Genomic DNA, 22,114 nt, shown 5'->3' with positions numbered 1-22,114 from the left:
AGCAGTGAAGTCGATTATGAAATATTGATCAGGCAGGATGAATTTAAATAAGTTCAACAGGGCAGACACTACGAGATCAACCAAATAATTTGTCCAGGAGTTCGGCTACAGAAGGGGGTAAAAGAAAAACAAAACTCACCTAAAAAGATCCTGTATTATGCTGAGAATGCTTATTCCTTGGATAAAAACTCTCAGATGTTTAATAGATCAAATGGCTGGGACTTGATGATGAAATCAATGCAAGGATGAAATAATACATCAGAATTAAGTGTGTGCTCTGGTTCCTGCAGAGGAAGATAGAAGCCATGTGAGATGATTTGCCTCCTCATTAGGACACCTGATTCTTCTTTCATTAGCACTACTTTTACAATATTGAAGCACCCTCGGCTTATATGGGTTAATTTTGGATTGATGTAGATACTGAGAGTCCCAGTGACAGATTCAGGGGTAACAGGGCTGGGAGTTTCAATTCTATTTCCACTTACTAATTTGAGATTAAAGCACAGCCACATCATATTAGTTAACAGGCAAAGAGTAGAGGTGAGAACTACCAAGGTGCAGTGACTGATGGAGTCTGTGGTGCTGTATAGTCATAATCCTACATTCATATGAAAAATTGGATATTTGTGTAAGTTGCTGGTAGCAAGAAGGGAAAGGGTCTAATGTAGAAGAAGCACCAAAAAAAAAAAGGCACAGATCATCCTTTTGTTTTGTCCTTCATTTCACTCACATATATTGAAGTGAGAAATTAGGGAGGTAAAAAGGGAATAATGCAGTGTAATGCTGTGTATACCTAATACAGACCTTCAAGGTCAATGCTGTATTCCACAGCCTCACCTCAGATAAATCTTTGCTTTAGTGGCCCTGGGCTGAATTAGATCAACAGAAATTCTGGCCCACTGTCTCCAAAAGCATTTCCAATCAGGAAAGATTGGCCTTGCACTAAGAGGTCTTTTTAAAATGTAATATTATTACCTTTTAATCAGGAAGGATGCCAGTACCTTACTTGGACATAGAATAGTGCAAAGTGATTTCTGTGAAGCAATGACGTGTTTTTGATTGAAGCCCACTGAGACAGGGCAGTGTAATTGCTGCCTTCCTTATATTTGTAAGAAGTCAGTCAATTCCTTTACAAAAGTAGGTAATTTATGTAATGAGATCTTCCATCTGTGAGTGTGGCCCTGATCAAAAGATCATTGAAATCTGTGAAAATGTTCCCTTCTTAGAAAAATCTCTCCATTTTGTTCTAGAGCTAGTCCTAATGCAGAATATACACACAGAGAGTGTAGCGTGGGATTTTTATTACTCAGTTCTCACTGGCTGCAATTTTTACTGTTTTTTAAAAGTAGTCACTTAGTGTCCATTAATTACACTGTTTTATTTTGAGCTTTTTTCCAATTTGGAATAATTTGGAATAATATTTGGAAAAATATTATTCCAATTTGGAATAATATTTTTCCCATTTTCATTATCAAACATTATTAGATTTTAATATGCTCCTGATTTAAAACACACTGCTGTTCCCTCCCTACCAGTGCCCCAAGTTTCCTTCCCAAAGGACACTGCTGCTTTGAAAGGGTTGTGGGATAAGATATACCTGGGCTATTTACCGAGAACTGGGAAATGTTGTTTGGTCTCCAAATTCAGTCTTTTGTGGCTTGATGGATGTGAGCTGTGTTCCCAGTGATCAGCAGTGTTTTGTTTAATAAGGGCTAAGAGAAGAGTCTGTTCTTGGTTTTGCTGCCATTCCTGTAAATACTCAGCATTCTAATTCTGCTTGACTGGCCTGGATGGAGACAAGGTGAAAGTGGCTTTGAAGTGAAAGATGGCCAGTTCTCTCCCAGAACTTCAGAATGCAAATAATTGTCAATCCTTTTTTTACTAACCTAAGTGAAGTCCCTGAAACCTCTATTTTCTTTTCTACATTTATCTTGATTAAGAATGCCACCCTGCTTAGAGTCTGGGAGAAACTGGATATTAGCTCCTTTTTTGGGGAAGAAAGTTAAATGATTCACCTAATTTTGCCTGGTTTATTTTCTGTCATGAAGTTTAGGGGAAGCTTTCTACCACATTCAAGACGTAATTTCTCATGGGTATTTGTGGATACGAATTTACATCAGGCTTTATTTATTTGTATTACTTCAAAAATTGCTGTCTATTAGCAATGTGCATTGCTCTGACCAGAACTATACCACCCAGATAAACAGGGAAGGGTAAAGAATGGGTAACTATTAAGGAAAAGGTAAAGAAAAGCTAAAAGAAGACATTTGGATTATAAAATAAAGTGCAGAATATATATTTTTAGTAAGCTCTCTGCTTGCCCTTGACTATAAAGTTTGCATCTGCATTTAAACAGCTTGTATACGCCTGAAATCAAATTTGAATGATTGCAGGCAATTCCAATTTTACATGGGAACTGGGAAAACAGCACGGTGCATCATGTGAGTTGTGAGCATCTCTGACAAAATGTTTCAGCTGTCAGGCTGCTCAGATCAAAGGGCCCAGTGACTGAGCAAGGCCCTTTGGGCAGCAGGTGTCGAGTTTTGGGCTTTTTACCTCTGATAGTTTTATAAAAGGGGAGGGAAGAGCTCAGCACTCTCCACTTCCCCTGGTGCAGTGGTGGCCCGGAGTTCAGCTGGAATTGACCAAACTCCTCTTGGGATCAGGGCTGCCTTTCTGCAGTGTTGGCCGAAGGCACTCGTGGTGATAAGTTGCACGGGGATTCTGGAAATTTCTCCATGTCAGCTTTTCAGCAAGGAACCCAAGATGCTTGTGTATCTTGTTGAGAATGGTCCTGCCTTGTTTTTACAGGGTTGACTTAAATGATGCTTACATGTCTCATCTAGTCTCTGTTTGCTGTGATTTTTTTTGATTGATTTCTAGTGCTAGTCGAACTCCAGAGAGAATGTGGGCCCTTTGTGTTTTCTGAGTATGCCTGGGGCTGAATCTTGCTCTTTGTATGTTGAATAGATATTCTTTCACTCATAAATCACTGCTCTGTCATGTTCGCCTGCTGCGACATGTTCAATGCATATCATCATTTACATTAAACCATTTACTTCAAGAGAATGTGTTATATTGCTTTATGAATTATGTGATCTGACATATGAGATTGTGTTATGAATTGGCACTTAGAATATTGGAACAGTGGGATGTTTTATAGCTCATGGTTATGATCCAAGAAGTAATTCATGCCTTTTCTTAATAAACTTTGCTGGTCAAAAGGGAAACAGGCATAAGAGTGTGATGTTTTTACTTAGGAAGGATCATGGTTAAGAAAAAATCTTTGATGATTTGCTTAAACCTGCAGCCTGTTCATATCTGGAGGAAGGATATTGTTTTTTTTCAGCTGCATCTCCGTTATCTTAAGTCCTCTTTTACTAAACTAGCAATTCCCAATCCATCTGGAGAGGCTGTAAATGAACAAGTGTGAAGAATTCCCCGTGTCTGAGCAAGGAAGGGTGGTTTGCTGAAGGAGGAACAGCCATAATGAGTAGAACTGGAGGAACTGTTGAGGGGAGGGCAGAGCTGGAGTAGGTCTATTTTTGTGATCCCTCTAAAAGACATCATCTTATCAATTCAGGGCACAAGCTTTTGGACAATACCAGATAGGAAATTAGACTTCGTTGATTTTACTCCTCATGCACATACCTGTTTCACGCTACCTGTAGTCTACAAGACAAAAGCCTTCATCTGTTTTTTTAAATATTTTTCTTTCTTTGTGTGTGGGAAGGTGCACAGGTTCGAAAATGTAGGTTACCTTGTTTGGGGATCATGAGTTTTGTCCAACACAATATGTAAAGGAGAGCTTAGTGTTCTGAAAGGATAAATGACATTCTTCACAGTTTCTTGTATTTGCACAAAATAGAGCATAAATTTCAGTATGAATATGCTACCACAAAATGTCAATCTGGTGTGTACAGACAATAAACACAATTTGGGACTCCTTGGTGGGGCTAACAACTTTCCATGTTTTCACCACACAATTTTACCCTAAAGAAGGAAACATCCACAGCACTGTAGACAAAATACAACACACCAAAGTAAGATCCATGTCACATAGCTCCAGCTAATGCAAATTCCCTTACTGACATTCCATATATCAATGTCTGGCCTGGAGCAGAGAATACCTGAAAGCTCTTCACGTTGTTCTCACGATGTGACAGTGGCTGCAGTGTGGCTGGGGACAGGACTGTGTATAAGTCATGTTCCAAACAGCCCGGGAGTGAATAATTCATTCTGCCAAAACAACTGTGCTGCTCATGGGGAAAAAAGGTTAAATACCAGTACTGCAAAAGGTTGACCTGCCCATACATCTTCTCTCTTCTGTCATAACTTTCAGCTGGGAATGTCCCATTATTTCTTACTCAATTTGTATGCTTCTGACTGCATTAGCTCTCTATAGATAGTAACAATTCTTGACAGTTCTTCATTTCTACTTAATATTATCAAAGTTACTTTTGTGTACTGGGAGAAGTTTGTTTATTGTTCATTCCACAGTTCACCAGTTCATCTCTCGAGACCTGCTGGCTGCAATGCAGTGGCATTCCCAGAGTACTGCTCAGTGATGCCAGCTGATCTAGAGATCAGATCTAGAGTTTAAAAAGAACCTGCCAGACATCTAAATAGAAAATGTGGAGAAGCTTTACAGGGTAGAAAATTTTTAGCCTATACAAATATAAGACATGCTCAAAGCCTGAACTCAATAATTCTTACTAAATGTCTTTAATGAGCAATGCCTTCAAGTTTTCAATAACACACATAACAGCAATTCAAATGCCCCTGACTGGAACCATAACAGACCTTTCCTCTTATATTTGTTTTGCTCCCCTGGGGCTTTTTGTCTTAAAGTACAAAATGGCAATCAAACATGTAATTAGTTATGATGAGAATATACTCATTCGCTCCATTTTCTGAAAGTTGGGCTCTAGAGATATGGGTAACCCTCTCGATTTCTTCCTTCTTTATCTCATTTTTCACTCTTTGTTCTCCTTCTTGGGTTGAAATATCTGTACTTTTGGAAAATATACCGTTGTGCAACTGGTTGTTATCATGTACATAGACACAGCTAAATTTAAGGAGGAGGTGGAAACACAACTCTTCAGTGCAGTCATGTTAATTAAGAGAACAGGCCCTTCCCTTTCTGTAACACATGCAGAAAACATTTAATGTACTGAACATAGAGTGGAGAACCACAGAAAGAGGAAAAATCACATGAGAAAACTCCATTGTGAAGTTTTTGAGCTCTGTAGCTCATAAAGTTAAGCTTTTCAGTCCTTAGCCTGGTTAGTATTTTATTTTTGGTCCTAAAATTCAGTCTTAAGGCTGTAGGCTCGAGACACTTGTTCACATTTCATCAGGCTAGAGATAAGCCTGACTTCCACTCCTGTCCATCTCTTCCTTTAAACCCAGCAGCTGCATATAGTAAATAAATAAAAGTTTAGTAGTAATGTTCTCTTGGCATCTTGATGCAAAAAAAAGGAAGAAAAGGAAAGAAAAGAAAAAAAGAGTGAGAAAGGTTATTAAGAGGTTATTAACAAAATGCCAAAGAGCTTTTCACAAGAAACCATCTGTTCCTATCACTCCAAAACTGTGCATGTATTATGTTTTAGTTCTTGGTGCCTAAGGGGAGATTTTGCCAATATTTTCAAATAAGCAACACGTTGATAGCTGCAGCCTCTGGAGCAATGGCCCGGGAGTGGGATCTGTGTGCGACCAACGAGGAACCCTGGGAGGCTCTGACTGATCCTGGGAATTCTGAGTGATTCTGTCCAGAAATAAATAAATAAATAAATAAATAAATAAATATTGACAAGTAAACCCTGAATACGGAGGCACACCAAGACACAACTGCACCTTTCCTGGGAGAGTTTCCTCCCTGGATGTCTGTGCGTCATCAGCACAATGAAGAAGTTGCTGATTTTGCAGACATTCCTTCCCCAGCCTGATAAGTTAATATACATTGTTTAACATGATAATGCAGCAAGCTGTTGTTTTGTGGTTTGAAAGCCAGCTGCATTTGATTGATGCCAGGAATGGAAGTATTTGTAAAATGACACTGAATTAGATGCAGTCAGTTTATGGGCCTGGGGAAATGAATCTTTTATGAAGAATAAAAGTTTATGATGAAGGAGAAATACTGAAGAAGTGTGCATCTTGAATGAAGCTCCTTTGGACTGGATGCATGCTGCAGAGCCTTTCAAAACTTTCCTTTGGGTCACTATATTTTTAAGAAAGAGATCTCTATATAAGTATTTTCTTTTGTGGGGATCCAATCCCAGTGAGTTGTGTTATCTCTCTGGACACCTCAATTAGGATAGGGAATGTCTTCACTGGAAATGTAGCTATTGGGGTTCTCCAAAGGGTTCCAGGTGTATATTTTAGCTGCTGGATTAAATCCCTTGTGATTTTTGAGGCATCAGCCACAAATATGAAGCACATAGGGGTGTAGTTTTCTGTATGGGTTCCCAAACAAAAAGCCAGACACAACCTGCACTAATACATAACAACATCTAAATACAATCCCCACATTTTATGTGTGTTTTTACACGTAATGAGAAGTTGTGAGAATAGAATAACTTTAAAATTAAATTTAAATGCCACTTTGCTGGTAGCCAGAAACCAATCTTTCAAAACTTTTGAGAGAAGAAGCACAGAAAAAAGATGGATCTAATTCTCTCCATCTTTCCTCCTGGAGCTGGCATCTCTATCCAAAATGAATGTAAAATTCTGCTCATCTGGGTTGCTGGGATTCTTATCTGTGTGCACCAAAGGAATGATTGCAGGGAGCAAGATAATGTCAAGTGAGTTGAAAGGTTAAAAACTGCAGCTGGCAAATCAGAATCAGATTCAGCCATTGTGTTAAGCCAGTTCTGTGCCAGAGTAACGAGAGATTAGGGGATTTATATCAGATCTTAAAATTTACATGTGCCTTCCACTGTCTTATCATCAGAAATATTTCAGTAGGACAACTGTACAAATGGGATTTCTCCTTGAATATATATTGTAATAAGTTTCTAGATCTCTGCTGAACATCAACTCATCTAATAGATTAATAATAATAGCAACTGTGTATTCATTCAAAATGTTGTCTACTGTACTTGGGTATGGCATCTTATTAAAGTGCATTCTTCAGGAAACCATTGTGTACTGAAACCCATTTTATTTCACATGAACTTGGGCACTCTTTAACATCCCCTGAAGATTTGCCTTAGTCTTTATTTATTTCACTGAAACCTTGTGATTAGGAGACCCTTGTGAAACATGTTATCTAACACTAATATAAAAAACCCCTGAAAACTGTGATAAATTTAGAAAAAAAGCAGATTGTGCTGTATTTGTGAAAACAGGGTGAATCTTCATTCTTCAAAAAAGAAAGCAGCTCTTTTCTCTCTTCTGAATCAGCCTCACACAAAGTAGGTGAAAATATCAGGGCTGGGATCATCTTGTAACACTGGAAAACATGGCATGGTATCCAGTGGTAAGCTTCTCTTTGAGCTGTCTGACCTTTAATCACTGGTGAATAAAACCAACATGCTGTCAGATCTCTGTTATTCTTCTCAAGGGGGTAACTCTGCCTGAAGTAGCAATGAAACAAAACCTCTGAGAGCTTATATCCAAGGTCACTACAAGAAGAGGCAACACTTTGTACATTGAGAGGTACAACAAAAGGGGGGAAAAAAAAGAAGATATGTATCTAAACAAGCCAGTTGAGTTTGTTTAACAGTGAACAGACAGTTGTTATATCAGCCTATAAATGAAACTGGGTTTGTTTTTATTTTTACCACAATATTTCATTTTTATTTTATTTTTAAAATCCAAGACCTTCAGAAAGAAAATAAACTCATTGTGCATGAGTGCTACATATTTCTGTTATTGGGGCACTTGTAATATAATGTCTTAGGCCTTGTCTGTATTATAAGGTTTTAACCTCTTGTAGTCATTCTGCCACAGAAGCCTCTGTGAATACTAAAAACAGATCATATGGTCTTACAGATCAATTAAGAAAAGAAGAGAAATGTATTTAAAATGTGTTAATCATGATAGTTTAAAATAATACTGTCCCAGTCTGTGGGGAAAAGAAAGGGTTAGTTCCCACAGAGGAATTAATCTCTAACAGAGAATTGTGACTCACTCTGGCACTCTGATTCACACATGAGATAATGGTGTCAGTGCGAAGTTACTTCAATGGAAATTGTGCAGATCATGGAATCTGACAAATTGCTTCAGTTGGGATTTTTAGCCCAAAGACTGGACCCCGTCCTAGATTTCTTATTTTATAAAGTTTGCTAATGTCTTGCAGTAATCTGTTACTTAACTTTGATTCACCATTGAAATTACTTTCTTCATTTGATCATGACTTTTTTGTTATTTGGTAGAATCTCATTCTGTCTTCGGCTCAATATTACCAGAAATATTTAATCTTGCTGTGACCATACATTATTTAGTTAGATTGCTTTTCAAACTAGTGCTTACATTTACAATTATAAATGAACAGATGAAGAAATCATTTTGGTCTAGGGGTGAGGATCTTACAGTTCAGCCCGGGTGTCTCATTACACCCTTTCTTTGTTTCTCAGTGTACTGTACAGAGCTGATAAAATGCCATGACAGAATCTTCAGGCTGTGCCAGCCTCTGTGCTGCCTGTCTGGGGAAAAGCCTTGATCCAGGGATGCAGGATGTGCTCCCCTTGCTAAGCACAGAACTGGCAGCAGCTCAGTCCTCTCTCTATTAACTGTGATAAAGAAGCAGAGTGAGGTTTTTCCCCTGCACAGCATTTAGGAATCTGTGCAGGCAAAAGCATTTCCCTTATTACACTCTGCAGCTGAACTGTGTGCTCAGGGAATTTCCTGTCAGAGAAACCTTCAGCACGGGAAGGACAGTGGGGCAAGAGAGATGGGGGGCTTATTGAGCTTGATTCAAAAAATCTCATAAATTTGTGCAAATTGAAACTAGAATACTGTAGGCTTTAATAATTACAAAATTTCTTATTGACAGAAATGGCATCCAATCAATTTTTGAACTGCAATACTTTACAGTGCAAGTAGAGACCTTCCTGTTATTTCAGTATTGTTGTTTTCGTTGTAGCCATCTGTGGACTGAAGTGAAAGAGATACAGCTGTAGTTCATTTAGTGAAATGCAGTTAATATGGATGGCTTCAAAGCAGAGAGGTAGAGGCAGGTTGTGTTAGAGCACACAAATCTTCTGTTGGCTGAGTAACCAGCAAAGACAATCCGAACACAAGTACAACCTAAAGATCAGGTGGAACTACTCAGTGGTGTTGATGAGATATTTACAGATTGGACCCACCTGGCTGTCCCAGGCAGAGGGAGCTCAGTCTGAGAGGTTTTTGCTCAGTGCCTGCTGTGTGTGCCCCTTTCCCCAGGAACCACCGTGATGCGCATGGCAGCGTTTGATGCCGACGACGCCAGCACGGACAACGCCCTCCTGCGCTACAACATCCTCAAACAGACCCCCACCAAACCTTCCCCAAACATGTTCTACATCGACCCAGAGAAGGGAGATATTGTCACAGTGGTGTCCCCTGCGCTGCTGGACCGGGAGGTGAGTGAGCACTTCCCTATCTCCAGTCTCACATTTTGATGGTTGTGCCCCTAATCTTCTTGTGGGGTGTGAGATGAGGTTCTGAGTGTTGTTGTGTGGGATTTGGCTCGGTTTAGAGGAGTCTTTTTAGAGTTTTGTTTATTGTTTACTTGGACCTAAGAAGTTCTAAGCTCTGATCAGTGTTTATAAATCTAGTAGTTCTTAATTTCTGCTCAAGACATTTTGTGTTCGGTGGTGAGAGAGAAGCTCTCAGGATTTAGTGGAATTCAACTTAGAGTTACTAACTGACACCCAAAGCTAATTGTACATATGCCTCACTCTGAGGTTATTAGTTTAGTGCTCTATATCCTTTCCTAGAATATCTTTATGAGTGGATTTAATGAACTAATTAACTTGGTACCCCATAGCTAAAAAAAAAAAGGGTAGGAAAGGAACAGGTAATCTACAGGTGGCTTTAAGGTGAATTACCTTAGTGCCAAAATCTGTGCTTATAACAGATCATTAACATTATGAGAACATAAATTGATAGCAAAGAAATCCTAGGTATGATCATTTTATGTTCAGAAGATAATAAAGTGGAGCCAATCTGTTAATCCACAGGTTTAGATACCAGAATGTATAAGATCTTGGCACCAAAAAGTGTTACTCTATAAATCACCATTTCCTTTGATGAAGTAGCCCTGGGTGCTCTTAGATTCCTGGAGACATCCAAATTCTTTTCTTGTAGGATGTTTCGGACATGTGCTGAGCACTGAGCTTGTCTTCTAAGCTGATTACATTCAGGACTGTCCAATGTTCTCAATATTCAGCACATTATTTTTTGTTTTAACCAGATGAAAATGCTGCCCATACCACTTCCCTTTCTGTGTGGGTAGGTTTTTCTACAGGCTTTTCCAACAGTAAACATTTCATGGGTAAACCAGGCACAGATTCCAGACACACTGTGCAGTATAACTAAGGGTAAAACAAGGGTCTGGGCCTGTAGGTCTGTGTTTTTAAGTTCAGAGAGATTCTAATCTTTTCCTATTTGGGTGGTTGGCCGCAGAATGGTGCCCAGGTTAAGGTTTATACAATCACTACCTTTTCTTCCCTCAAGTTTCCCTTTTAAATTCGTTGTTTCAGTTCAAAATCTTTTTACTATTTTCTAAAGACAGTCTTAGGTATTTTTATTCCTCATAGATAACCATTCCCCAGATTAAACCAATTTACTCAAAATTAGAAAATCAATGGAAGGGAATGAATATGGCTGCTTTTCCCAGTGCCTTCCAAAGGTCACTGGTGATTCATGAAATAATGATGCTGTCTCCATGCAAGAAACCTGCCCTCAGTTGAATGGGTGTTATGGGTGGGTAGTATATCCTGAAAGCAGGATCTGAATTTCTCATGATTTTTAATAATAATCATTCAATACCTTTACTTTGAAGGTGACATGACAAGCTGTGGTCTTGTTGAAACTCCAGAGTAATTGCTATTGTTGTTGTTCCAAATCTGAGTGCTATACAAGTGTAGAAGTGTACAATTTTAACACTAATACTAAGGATTATCTGCAGTTACAATCCAGTCTTGTCTTGTTTTGTCAGAGGAAAGGCTTGGGGAAAAGGATGTTATCTATTTTTTCACAAGATTCTCTGTGCAGTCTGTCATCTTTGGGGGTTCAGCTTCTTCTCCCCCTTCCTGTTTATATGTCTTGAGTAGAAACTGGTGGTCAGACCTCCTTTTTCAGATCTGTGGAGTTGCCATTCATGATTAGAGATGTACAACTTCTATTTTTAACCATAATTGCAGCTTTTAGAGACAAGCAGCCTAATGATTTTATTCTGAAAAAAAAAATCTGGCTACCAACTTAATGTTATATAAATAACTCTTATGTATTTCTGTGTAACTCGTGAAATTGAGTTATTGTAAAAAATTGCCTGTCTGAGGTGGGGACAGAGGGGAGTAAAACATGGAGGAGGAAATGTCTGAGTAGTTTAGGAGGAAGAAATGTCTGACTGGATTCCTGCTTGGGATATAAGGTGTCTACACATCACCAGGCTTGAATAAGTGGCATTCTGGAACAGTGCAGGGCTGGAGGGAGTACCCTGTGCCATTCCTCTGCAGGATAGCAGCTGTTATTAATGCCTTATTTTTGGGAACCTGTGTAAATCTTAAATGTTTTGGCTCCTTGTCACAATCTTGCATGAAATGTGTTGTAGAAACACGGGAGGAAGAAGTGTTCCTTCCCCTGAAAGCCTTGCTAGAAGGTGTGAAACACCAGAGGGGCCAATTGGGGATTGAGGACAAAATCCTCACAAAGGAGAATTTGTGAACAGGAGACAGGAATGGTTCTCTCTCAGCAGTTCTTATCTTGCTTTTCTTGGCCTCTCAGTGGATAATGTGCTGTAGTAGACACACATAGGAAGCAGCAAACCTTTCCATCATGTTTTCCACTGCGTGGCAAAGGGAATGCATGGTGAGCTGATCCTGTTTGAGGACTGGGATTTGAGTCAGCAGCATTTGCAGCTGTAGCTCATGAAGATACACACAGTCTTTGTACGTGGGGTGAGAGGAAAGGGAGGTTGTGCAGGGGAATTCCACAGTCCAGACACTGCAAAAGCTGGTCCTGGTGAATCTGATTATTCAGGATTTCCAGTTCAAACCAGCAGCTTCTCCTAGGTTTTCCTTAAACCTTCAATTGGGTCAACTGCCTGTGATTGTAGGTGTGCTCTTTAAAGCTGTAGTAGCCCTAGACACCAATTAAGAAGCTGAACTAAAGTAAAAATTTCTCTAGGACGGACATGGAGAAAACTGTATTTCATTATCAATGTGTATATGCACCCGAGGTTTATACGAACTCTTCCAAAGCATCTTAAAACACTGATTAAAATTACTCCTATTTTCCAACTCTGTAAGATTTACTGCTGCTTGGTCCTTGATGCTTTTGGGAAACTCTCCGTTGCATTTAAGACAAATTAGCAGAATATAAATTGTGTGAGGGATGGTTTTGTGGTTTGTTGGTTTGTTTTGTTTGTTTTTTTTCATTTTAAGTATGATTTATTTCACGTTTGTGCATCAGAGGGAACAGGAGACTGGAGGTTTTGTCCAGTGGGAGACACTGAGATGTGGAGATAGAAAACACCTGGCAGGTTTTGCATGTACTGGATAGTCCATATTGTTTCTCTATGCTTCAGCATGTTCAGAAAAGGAGCTATGGCCTAGTCTAGAAATTCTTGTTCCAGGGCAAAGAATCAAAATACAGGTATTTACAACGAAGTAAAATAAAGTTTGGGCACCTAGAGAGCTCAGTTTTTAAATCCAATTATATAAGTGGGAGATTCTTAGTTTGCATGAGTAAACATCTATGTTAATAACTTTAAAAGATGAAAATGAAAGAATATTTTTATTTCTAAAGTGTTATCAGGAAAAAAAGTTATTTCTAAGTAGACACTTTTAAAACAAAACAAAATTTAAAAGAATAAAGGAAAGAATTAACTTTTTTCCAGTCAAATCCAACTGTGCATCTTGACTATGCAGGATCAGATCAAAGTGAAGAGAATTTTTTAAAAAGTCCTACAATTCTTCAAAATTTCTTTTTCTGTGACTCCCATTTACTAAGTCTGTTGCTAAATGGGGAGTTTGGAGATGGCAGTGCTCCCTGTTAGGAATTGCCTGGCTGTTTGATGGTGCAGTGATGGGAGATGGAGTTGCTTTGGAGCTATTTCTGTAATGGAGTATCACCTACAAAAAGTCCTCCTGTCCTGTCTGCACAAAAAGGATGTGCAGGACCCCCCCAGGTTCCATCCAGCAGGATGCTGAGGGAATGCTTCCTGCCTCCAAGGAAACAGCACAGTGTGGGATCTGCGTTTATGCACCAGCAGATTTTTATTTTATAAATTTTTTAGATTCAGAATTGTTTCCAAAAGTGCATGGTCCTGGGGGTTTAAAGCAAAACTCAGGTAATTTCTCAAAAAACATCCATTTTCATTTTCAGAAGGCGGGTAAGGACACATTTTTGAAGATTAATGTGGGGTTTTTTTTGTTTTTTTTCTTGTGGGAGTTAGGCATCCTTGAATGTGTCAGTAATAAAGATTGAAGAGTGTTAGGGGGCAAATTATACCTCCAGGTATCCGTTGGAGAACACATTTTGATTCATAAATTCAGAGGAGAAGGATGCCCTCCATCAAAGTATATGGTCTAAATGACACAAAATAGAGCACAACAGGGAAAGAGAGTAAAAAGCAAGAAAAAACAGGGGGAGGAGAAGAAGCTGGAAGGAAACCTTGAGGAAATGTTCTAAATTTAGGGATGGAGACTCCGGTACAAAGTGACACTTCCCTGCAGTGAGAGAAAAATAATTCTCCTCATGTTCATAAGTGAAGAAAACGCTCGTGGTCTTGTAGAATCAACTCTCAGATGTCCTTTATGGGTCAGGAATTGGGTTTTCTACATGGCCACAATGCTGTTTTGCCAGTGTTACAGACCCCTCTGCTCTACAGGAAAGTAACTGTGATTTGAATACATTTTATGACTAAAGTACTAAAAGAAAGCTGTCACTGCAGTTGCTTAAGTGAAATATTTACTTCTCACAGTTTGAGAAGTAACCTGCTTTGGCTTTTGATAGGAACTGCTGTGCTTAATTTGAGTTGAAGTTAACAAATGGTTTGAGCTATCTGCTGCACGCTGACATGTGTGCTGCCACATGTGTTCTTAAACAGCTCAAGGAAACCAGTTTGGGAGTTCTGTGGTTGGGAGAGACCCTGGGCTAGACTGAGGTGAGCAAAATGTGTGTTCTGCAGTGGGGCTGACACTGAGGTGCTTCCACAAGCTCAGGAAGCAGCTGCTGTGTTCTGTGACCATTTGAAGCAATCTTGGTGCATCAATCTGCCATGTTTGAAGCATATTTATTTTTTCCTCTCTTTATGACTTGTGAAAATGGAGACGAAAGCCTTTTGCCATAAACTCTGGGAAACCTGGAGTTACATCAGCCCACTGTGATCATGTTTGTGTGAACTGCCCACAATAACAAAGATGATTTGGGGTCTGGAGCCTCTCCCTGATGAGGAGCAGCTGCGGGAGCTGGGCCTGATCAGTCTGGAGAAGGGAAGGCTGAGAGGGGATCCCATCAATCCATACAAATATTTCCAAGGTGGGTGCCAAGAGAATGGTCCCAGACTCTTTTTGGTAGTATTCATCTGCAGGACAAGAAGCAATGGCCATAAACTAAAACACAAACAGCTCCACCTCAACATGAGGAAGAGCTTTCCCTGCAGGGAGCAGAGCACTGGAACAGCTCCTCAGGAAGGGCTTGGAGTCTCCTCTGGAGACATCCCAACCCCACCTGGACACATTGCTTGTTGAATGGAACAACATTCCTGCCTTGGCAGGGGGTTGGACTGGGTGATAGCCACAGGTCCTGACCCTATTTTGTGACTCTGCAGCAGTTGGCTGAACCTCCCTCTTAACCAAAGGTACCACAGCACAGCAAAAAGCAGCGCAGCCCACGCAGCAGGTGCCACAGCTGGCTGGGGGTGATGCATGGCTGCACACGGGGGGACAATTCTTCAAGTCAGCAGCAGCTCACTGATACACATTCAGCAGCACGCTGCTGGCGTGGAGCAGGGGCAGAAATGATCTGTACAGCATGAGCAGCTCTGCTGTGATGAGGAAATCGTGTTAAAAGGGCTTGACTTCTCTGAGGGGTTAGCAGTAGAAAATGGAAAAATCTTGTCCACTTCTGTATATGGACACCACAGTTTTTATTAATTTTTTCCGTTTTGGAGATAGGTGTCTTAAGCAGTCAATATACTTATTACCTACTCGATCTAAATGCAAATTTTGAACCAACAGTGCACTCTCATTTTTAATGAAAAGATATTAATCTTTTCAGAAAATGTATTCCACATTTGATCTTCATATTAACCTCTAAAATATTCATATTTACAGCAATTGTGGGAAAACATATACCTTGGAGCATATCAGCTCTGAGTTGGAATAATTGCATCATTTTGTCTTGTCTTCTCTGACAGATTTCCCACTTGCACACCTTTAACTTGTTTTGCAATGTGGTAAATTCCAGAGCTGAACCTCAGTTTCTATGGTTTAAGGGGTTTTAGTGAATGATATAGCAATATCTCATTTCTTTTCGCTTAAAATATAAGATAAATGAGGTATTCACCATTTTCCCTTGGTTAATGCGTTTCTCATACTCTGGTTTCTGATGCTTGTAAGCCTAAGGAGCAGAGGGTCTTGAGTCAGAGAAAAACTCAAGGGCCTTTGGTGTCTTTTCAGAGAATACTTCACAGCCCATGATATCTGAAATATTAGAAAAGTAGAGAGATGGAGAGAAGAAATCTTCCAATTATAATGTTACTTACAGAAAAATCTACAGAGAGATGGAAAGTGCTTCTTTGTGAGATGTAAAATTATATCTGAAGTTCATTTTATGATGAACTTTTCAGTATTTGGGTATAAATGCCTGAAGTGAGAAAAAAATCTTAGTTTACCAGTAGCTCTTTGTTTGATTCCTATAATGTTTTTGATGAGAAACCTCATTAACCTGTTCTTGAATCTTGAAAGAAGCTGTCCAAAAGAGAAATAAAAATTATATGTCAAAATATGAGTAGTATTATTCAGATTACAAACAGGAAGATTCCTGTTGAGAGATCATAAGAGAATAAGTCGATTAAAAAAAAATTGCTCTGTTTGAAGCTGTAGTGGCAGAATTCCTACAAATTTTTCATGACATTATTTAGATAAATTCTAATTTCATTTAATTCAACACATAGCTTGATAGTCAGATTTTTAAAATAAAAAGAAAATTTTCTGAAAAGAATAGGATCAGAGTTTCTCTTCTGTAAAAATCTGTGAGGGGTGAACATAACACATCAGGGTCTTGCAGGGAACCATTTCAGCACAATGTTCCTGTCTCCTCATGGGCAGGGAATGCAATCCCCAGATCCTGAGGCAGGTAAATCACTGGATGGCTCTTCCCAACACAGAGCACAATGTGTAAGAATCCCCCCTCTGGAAAAAAGCAAACCCTCAGTTGAACAAACAGATTTGCTGTCTTTGTAAAGGAGCAGCTCCCTGCAGAAGCTGCTGCTTGCACTCTGGGCTCTGTGCTTACCTTTCCCACTGAACTGCCAAACCCAGAGCCAAACCCTCTGGAGGACCCCTCAAATCCCCACCTTGGCCCTGCTGTGCCTGTTGCAGTCCTCGACTCTGGTTTGCTGAAAACAACTTTGCAGGTGGAATGCTCTGGTCATCAGAGCCCTCAGGGGAGGCTCCTGCAGCTCTGCTGACCAGCATCCTTGTCTAGGTGCTCCTTTATGATTTCATCCCATATAACCTGGGATAATTGCTGTTGTGCTGGAGCTTGCAGCTGGGATAAATAATCACTTAAAGGCAGAGCTTCTGCAAGGACTTCCTCCCTCCCCAAAGAATCCCAGGATACCTCACAAAGGAATCTCTTTCTTCTTGCTTTGTCTGTGTTTCCCTCTGACAGTGAGGGATGAAGGAGCATTCCTGGTTCTTCATTAAGATCTTGGATTTATTTCTTAGGTGGATTTCTGGCTCTTCATTCCCCTAGTGTGTTATGCACCACAGTGACAAACCAGGTGATTCTGAGCTATTGATGGCTCCAGCCATGGTTTTAACTATCATAGTTTGCTTCCTGGAAAATCTCCCTCTTTCCAAGATGTGAATATGATTTTTCAAGCCAGCAGTTCTCTATAGCCTTAACTAACAAATATTTATATCCTTTTCTGATGTTCTGGGTTAGGAGTTTGGGTATCACTACCTCCTGTGGCAGATAGTTTGCTGATCCTCTGGAAATGTCACTCATCCAAACATCCTGAGTTTCTCTGACACTGATGTTTTGCAGAGAGATTTAAAAAATATCATCTTCAAGGCACTTAAAAAGAGTGACACAAAACATGATATCAGCTGCCCACATATTTTGAATAGAGGCTGATAATGGAAATGTTGCAGTTTTTTGGTGAGAGTTTCTTTATTCAAAAAAAAAAAAAAGGAGAGAAATATTGGCTTTTATGGATGTTGAGATGTGAAAATCCCACTGTGACAAATGGCTGTCTAAGAGGGGAAAGGAAGAGGTGTACTTACAATAAAAAAAGCCTCCAGTTGCAGATTTTGCTGAAGAGCTGGTTAATTGCTAAATGCTGGCACATGTTCTGCTGGAACAAACAACCTGGTGATCTTCAAATCTCATCTGTGATGGAAGATAGTAAAACTCAGAAGTTCCAGACTGGGGACACACCATGCATTTTATACATGTTTGGGGCAGTGGTTTCAGTTCAGGGAGAGAAGTGGGAAGAGCCAAAAGGTGAGAAAAATCTGAAAGTTTCTCACTGGCAATGTTTTTCAGCCCTTGTTTAGGGCCAAGGAATGACTCCAAAAGGTAGAAGTAAGTCACTATTGAATAATCCCAAATTTTCTTGAAAGTTTCCCATTTCCAAACAGTTTTCGCTGTCTGGACAAGATGAACTTCCTGCTATAGAAGTAGTGTGGAGGTCAATGCTTGGAAACAAAACTTTTGGACATTTTATCTTCTAAGTTTGACTTTTTAAAACAAGTATCAATACTTGAATGCTCAGTGCTGAAGAGAGCAGAAAAGAAAACATCTGGAAGTGATCAGTTTGCAGCCAGCACGACTCAAGTAGAGTCAGCACTGAAAATAAATGGAATGTCTTCGAAGTCACTATAGGAGTAACTGCTTAGTTTTGGTGGAGTTGCAGCTTGGAGTACTTGGGACTCTACAAGAGTTACCCCAGAGGTGTTTCATCTGATTTTTTTAATTTTTTTTTTTTTTTTAGCATAAAAAGGGTTTTTTCAAATATGTATGTGGTTATTTTTAGTTCTGCTAGGATAATTCCAATTTCCCGGTGTGCTATTTTGGGATAATTCCTCTAGTACCAATGGGATTTTACTTTTGATTCCCCAAGTGTCATCAGACAACAGACGCATCTTTCTCATTTTATTTTCACTTTTATCTTTCCTGTTTTCTTATGACTTTCTATTTTTAGAGTGCATGTAGCAAAAATCATTTTAAAATATCTTAATGCCATCAGTTGGGAAATTCTTTCTCTCCAAATTCTACCCAAATTTAACTACCTTTTATGCTGGAGTATCTAATTACAATAACATTAATTAAATGTGTGTGTGTGTGTTCAACTTTTAGTTTTCGGTCTGCACTATAGGGTTTTATAAAACTCTATTCAAGGTTAAAATAAACCCCTCTTACTCTACATGGATAACATTAATTTTTAGTTTTCTGTTTATATAGTTAGTGCATCAATTAAAAGCTAATTTGAGAAGGCAGAATGTGAATAAATATAATGAGTCATGTTAATCAAACTCTCCTCTGCTTCTCTTCTGGGCTGGAGAATCCACTGGTGTTCCACTTGTAGTACATTCACGGACCTTTTTGCCTGATTGTTTTTCATTTTTTGTATATTAAGCAAATTTCAAAAATTGAAGTCTTAATTAAAATACATCTGGAACATCCTAGGGAGACAGTGGCTGGCTCTGAGTCTGTTTTCACTTGTGAATGTTGTCCATTACATCCATATTTTGTACATTTAAACCCTTCAGAAGCTCCAAATCTAAGGCATAAATGAAGACGTTCCGTTGTGTGGTGGATTAGTGCAGACACAAGGTTCCCTTTACCACAGAGGGCCCAGCCTGGCTCTTTCTCTGCATTCTGTCCTTGTTTGGTGCAGCTGTGAGAGCTCCCCAGGTGATTGATTTCCCCCCGCTGCAGGATCCCTGCACTGCCTGTCAGTGATCACAATGCTGCTGTTTGTGCCCCTAACTCAGTTCTGCTGATTACTTTTTACAGTTTCCTCGTGACATCTTTGATCTGTCTTGTGCTATGGTTTTCTTTTTTTTCCTTTTTTTTTTTCTTCTTTTTTTAAAAGCAAACTTTATTTCCTTGAGAGGAAATCCATAAAGCATCATTCTCCCTGCAGAACAAGCAGGAGCTGACTCCTGGGAGACCAGAGATAAATCACTTTTAAGGGAAGATATTGCTCACTCAGAAAAGTGATTTGCAAACACTTTCAGTTTGTGCTGTATTATCCCACCATCCCCAAACAGATACCTGCATCTAAAATGCTGAAATATGAATTCTCCCTTGTAGGCTGATGGCACAGGGAGCAATATTTATGAATGGTGACTCTTCTTCTTTGGCAAATAACGTAGGATATCTTCAGAATATTTTGCCTGACACTGCTCATTTAATGATTTTACGAATCCTGGACCACAGCCTGCCCTAGATGAGATGGTTTCAGCATAAGAATTTAATATCTTTGCCATCCTAATTTTTCTTTCTATTATTTATATTGGGATATTGCCCTGTGTAAACATTAAAAGTAGGTTTAGGCAACACTCACACTGCAGGTGAGATATGTGGTAGTGCCACAGCCAAAGACTTCCAGCCTTTGAAATGGGAAATAATTCCATTAACTTTCATGGAAATATTCCAGCTTTAAGGAACTGCAACAGAAAAGAGTCTCAGAATCCAGCCTTTGCTTCCACAGTGAAGAGAAATAGTAAATTTTATTTCAAACGTATTTCAACTTAATAAACATCTGTCGTGTGTATTTAAAACTGCCATTTCGGGATTTTAATTAAATCATCTGAAAATAAGTCCTCCTCAAAAGAGAATTGAAGTGACAGGCTGAAGAAAATGAAACATGACGTTGCTCGTTCTCCTTTCGTCCTAGAGCTAAAATTTAAATTAATTTTCTTCTTCTTGTCAGAAAGTATTTTAATTGGGAACTACTTTTGATTGCAGTTTTCAGAGAGGAATGGGATCCTTCCCATTGTGTTGTTCAGTGTCTTCATAATATTTTACTGAATTAATCTCTGCAGATATTTTAAGTAGTTGATAGCTGTGCTGGTAATTCTAAAGAAGGTAAAAAAAACAGAGATAAATGTAAAGATTTCCACTTTTTTTTTGTTTCTTGGCACCCTTTTATACAGCTATGGTGTGTTTGTTGCCATAGTTACCTGCTTGTTGGGAGAAATGAATATTTGATAGTAGCAGTAACTAGACTGTAAAAATTAGATATGCTGCTTTGGTTCAATTTAGGTTTATCACACATTTTTTTGCAGCAGAATTTTCATTATAAATGCTGAAGGAAAGTTGTGGATTCATATCCCTACGGGAGCTACAAGTCTCTGTAGCCCTGTAAGTTCATTCACACTCATTCCATAGCCCTCTGATGAACTAAAAGATTCTAATTAAATTTTCTTCCAATATACTTTAATTTTTAGTTTTCCGCCCTCTTATACTGGGAGCTGCTTCTATTAAAATCTTAATCTAAATATCACAGAGGACAACAGTAGCCATGCCGTGGCCACCACAGGTGGTGACTCTCTGTGCTGAAACAGTGACCCTGCCTAGGGGGGATCAAATACAGGGGTTTGCCCTAATCTCTCACTTCTGAATAATGTCTGGTTTGCCATAATCCTTTCTGACACCTGGTTCAGCCCACATCACACGCTGGAGCTGCAGAAATGCAGCTTTAAATGGCTAACCAGGTACCAATTCAGGGGAAAAGTTGCACGTTAGAGAGGAAAAGGATCTTCAGAAAAATAAAAAATGTGGTCTAATTAGAAAAATTCCAGGATTAAAGCAGTTGCTGCTCTGACATTTACTCCAGCACTGGCACCTTGCTGCCTGCACTAAATCTTTGGCAGAAAGGGTGACTTAAGGAAAAGTCATGCTCTGAGTCATGTGTTCATGCAGGCTGTCTCAGACAGGAAAAGTGACAGAAATCCTGTTGGCTGCATTATCTTCCCTTACTCTAATTTCTGTTCTTTTAGAAATGTCTGAATTGTCTCTGTGTACCTTCTTTAATGTAGCCTTGATGAAATATATAACTCATGGAGGAGATAAACTAAAGGGAGATCAGTTTTCCCAGGGGATTTCTTCCTTTCCAGTGAACCATGAGATAGATGGAAAGTGCTGAAATGAGGGAGAGTTGTTGAGGAGGATTTGTCAAAAATGCACTTCTAATATCTTGAAGCCCAGAGATTTCCACTAATGTGATTAAATGCTTGAGAAAACTAGGGAAAAGCAGTATCTGTGCTGCTGGTAATAATGGTCTGATTTAGGCTTTCCTGAGGTAACTGCAAAGTTGTTGCCATTGATTTTTGCCTTGGAAGTTGCAGCAGGTCCAAGGCAGCTGCCGAGGGGAATTGGAGATAGCAGGGCTTTTTGCTGGACTCTTGACTTCTCACCGCAGCCTAATTATAACATTAAGGCATCATGTTCCTGCCTTAAAAGAGAAATGATCACCAGGTTCTGCAGGCTGCCATCTGTCAGACTCGAGGGCAGCACTCTGGGATAGCAACAGGTAAAAGCATTGCTTTTAGCAGTGTGCCTGATGAGATGGCTCTGAGAGGTTCAGAGGAGAAAACAGCGGGGTTCACTCAGGAAAGTCCAGCACTTTAAAACAGATTGGTTTTTGGTGCCTGTGGTGTTTTTTTGGTTTGTTTTTTTCTCTATGAGAAGTAAAATGATCTAAGTTTGATCAGAAAGTTTT

At 39.4% G+C, this 22,114-nt stretch overlaps 1 protein-coding gene across 2 annotated transcripts in view; it reads left to right on the top strand.

The window, feature by feature from the left end:
• The window catches only part of CDH13 (cadherin 13), a 446,705-nt gene that overhangs the window by 300,471 nt on the left and 124,120 nt on the right, over positions 1–22,114 (top strand). For both annotated transcript variants that reach the window (XM_042027121.1, XM_042027120.1), the window contains exon 7: positions 9,388–9,566. In XM_042027121.1, coding sequence (XP_041883055.1) covers positions 9,388–9,566 — 179 coding nt within the window. The remainder of the gene's footprint in view (positions 1–9,387; positions 9,567–22,114) is intronic.

The sequence above is a fragment of the Corvus kubaryi genome, unplaced genomic scaffold (assembly GCF_017639235.1).
Source record: "Corvus kubaryi isolate FWS band 111438036 unplaced genomic scaffold, C.kubaryi_AGA036_p1.0 37300, whole genome shotgun sequence".
NCBI lineage: Eukaryota > Metazoa > Chordata > Aves > Passeriformes > Corvidae > Corvus > Corvus kubaryi.
The sequence above is the reverse complement of the archived record's forward strand: the minus strand, read 5'-3'. Positions and strand labels throughout refer to the sequence as shown.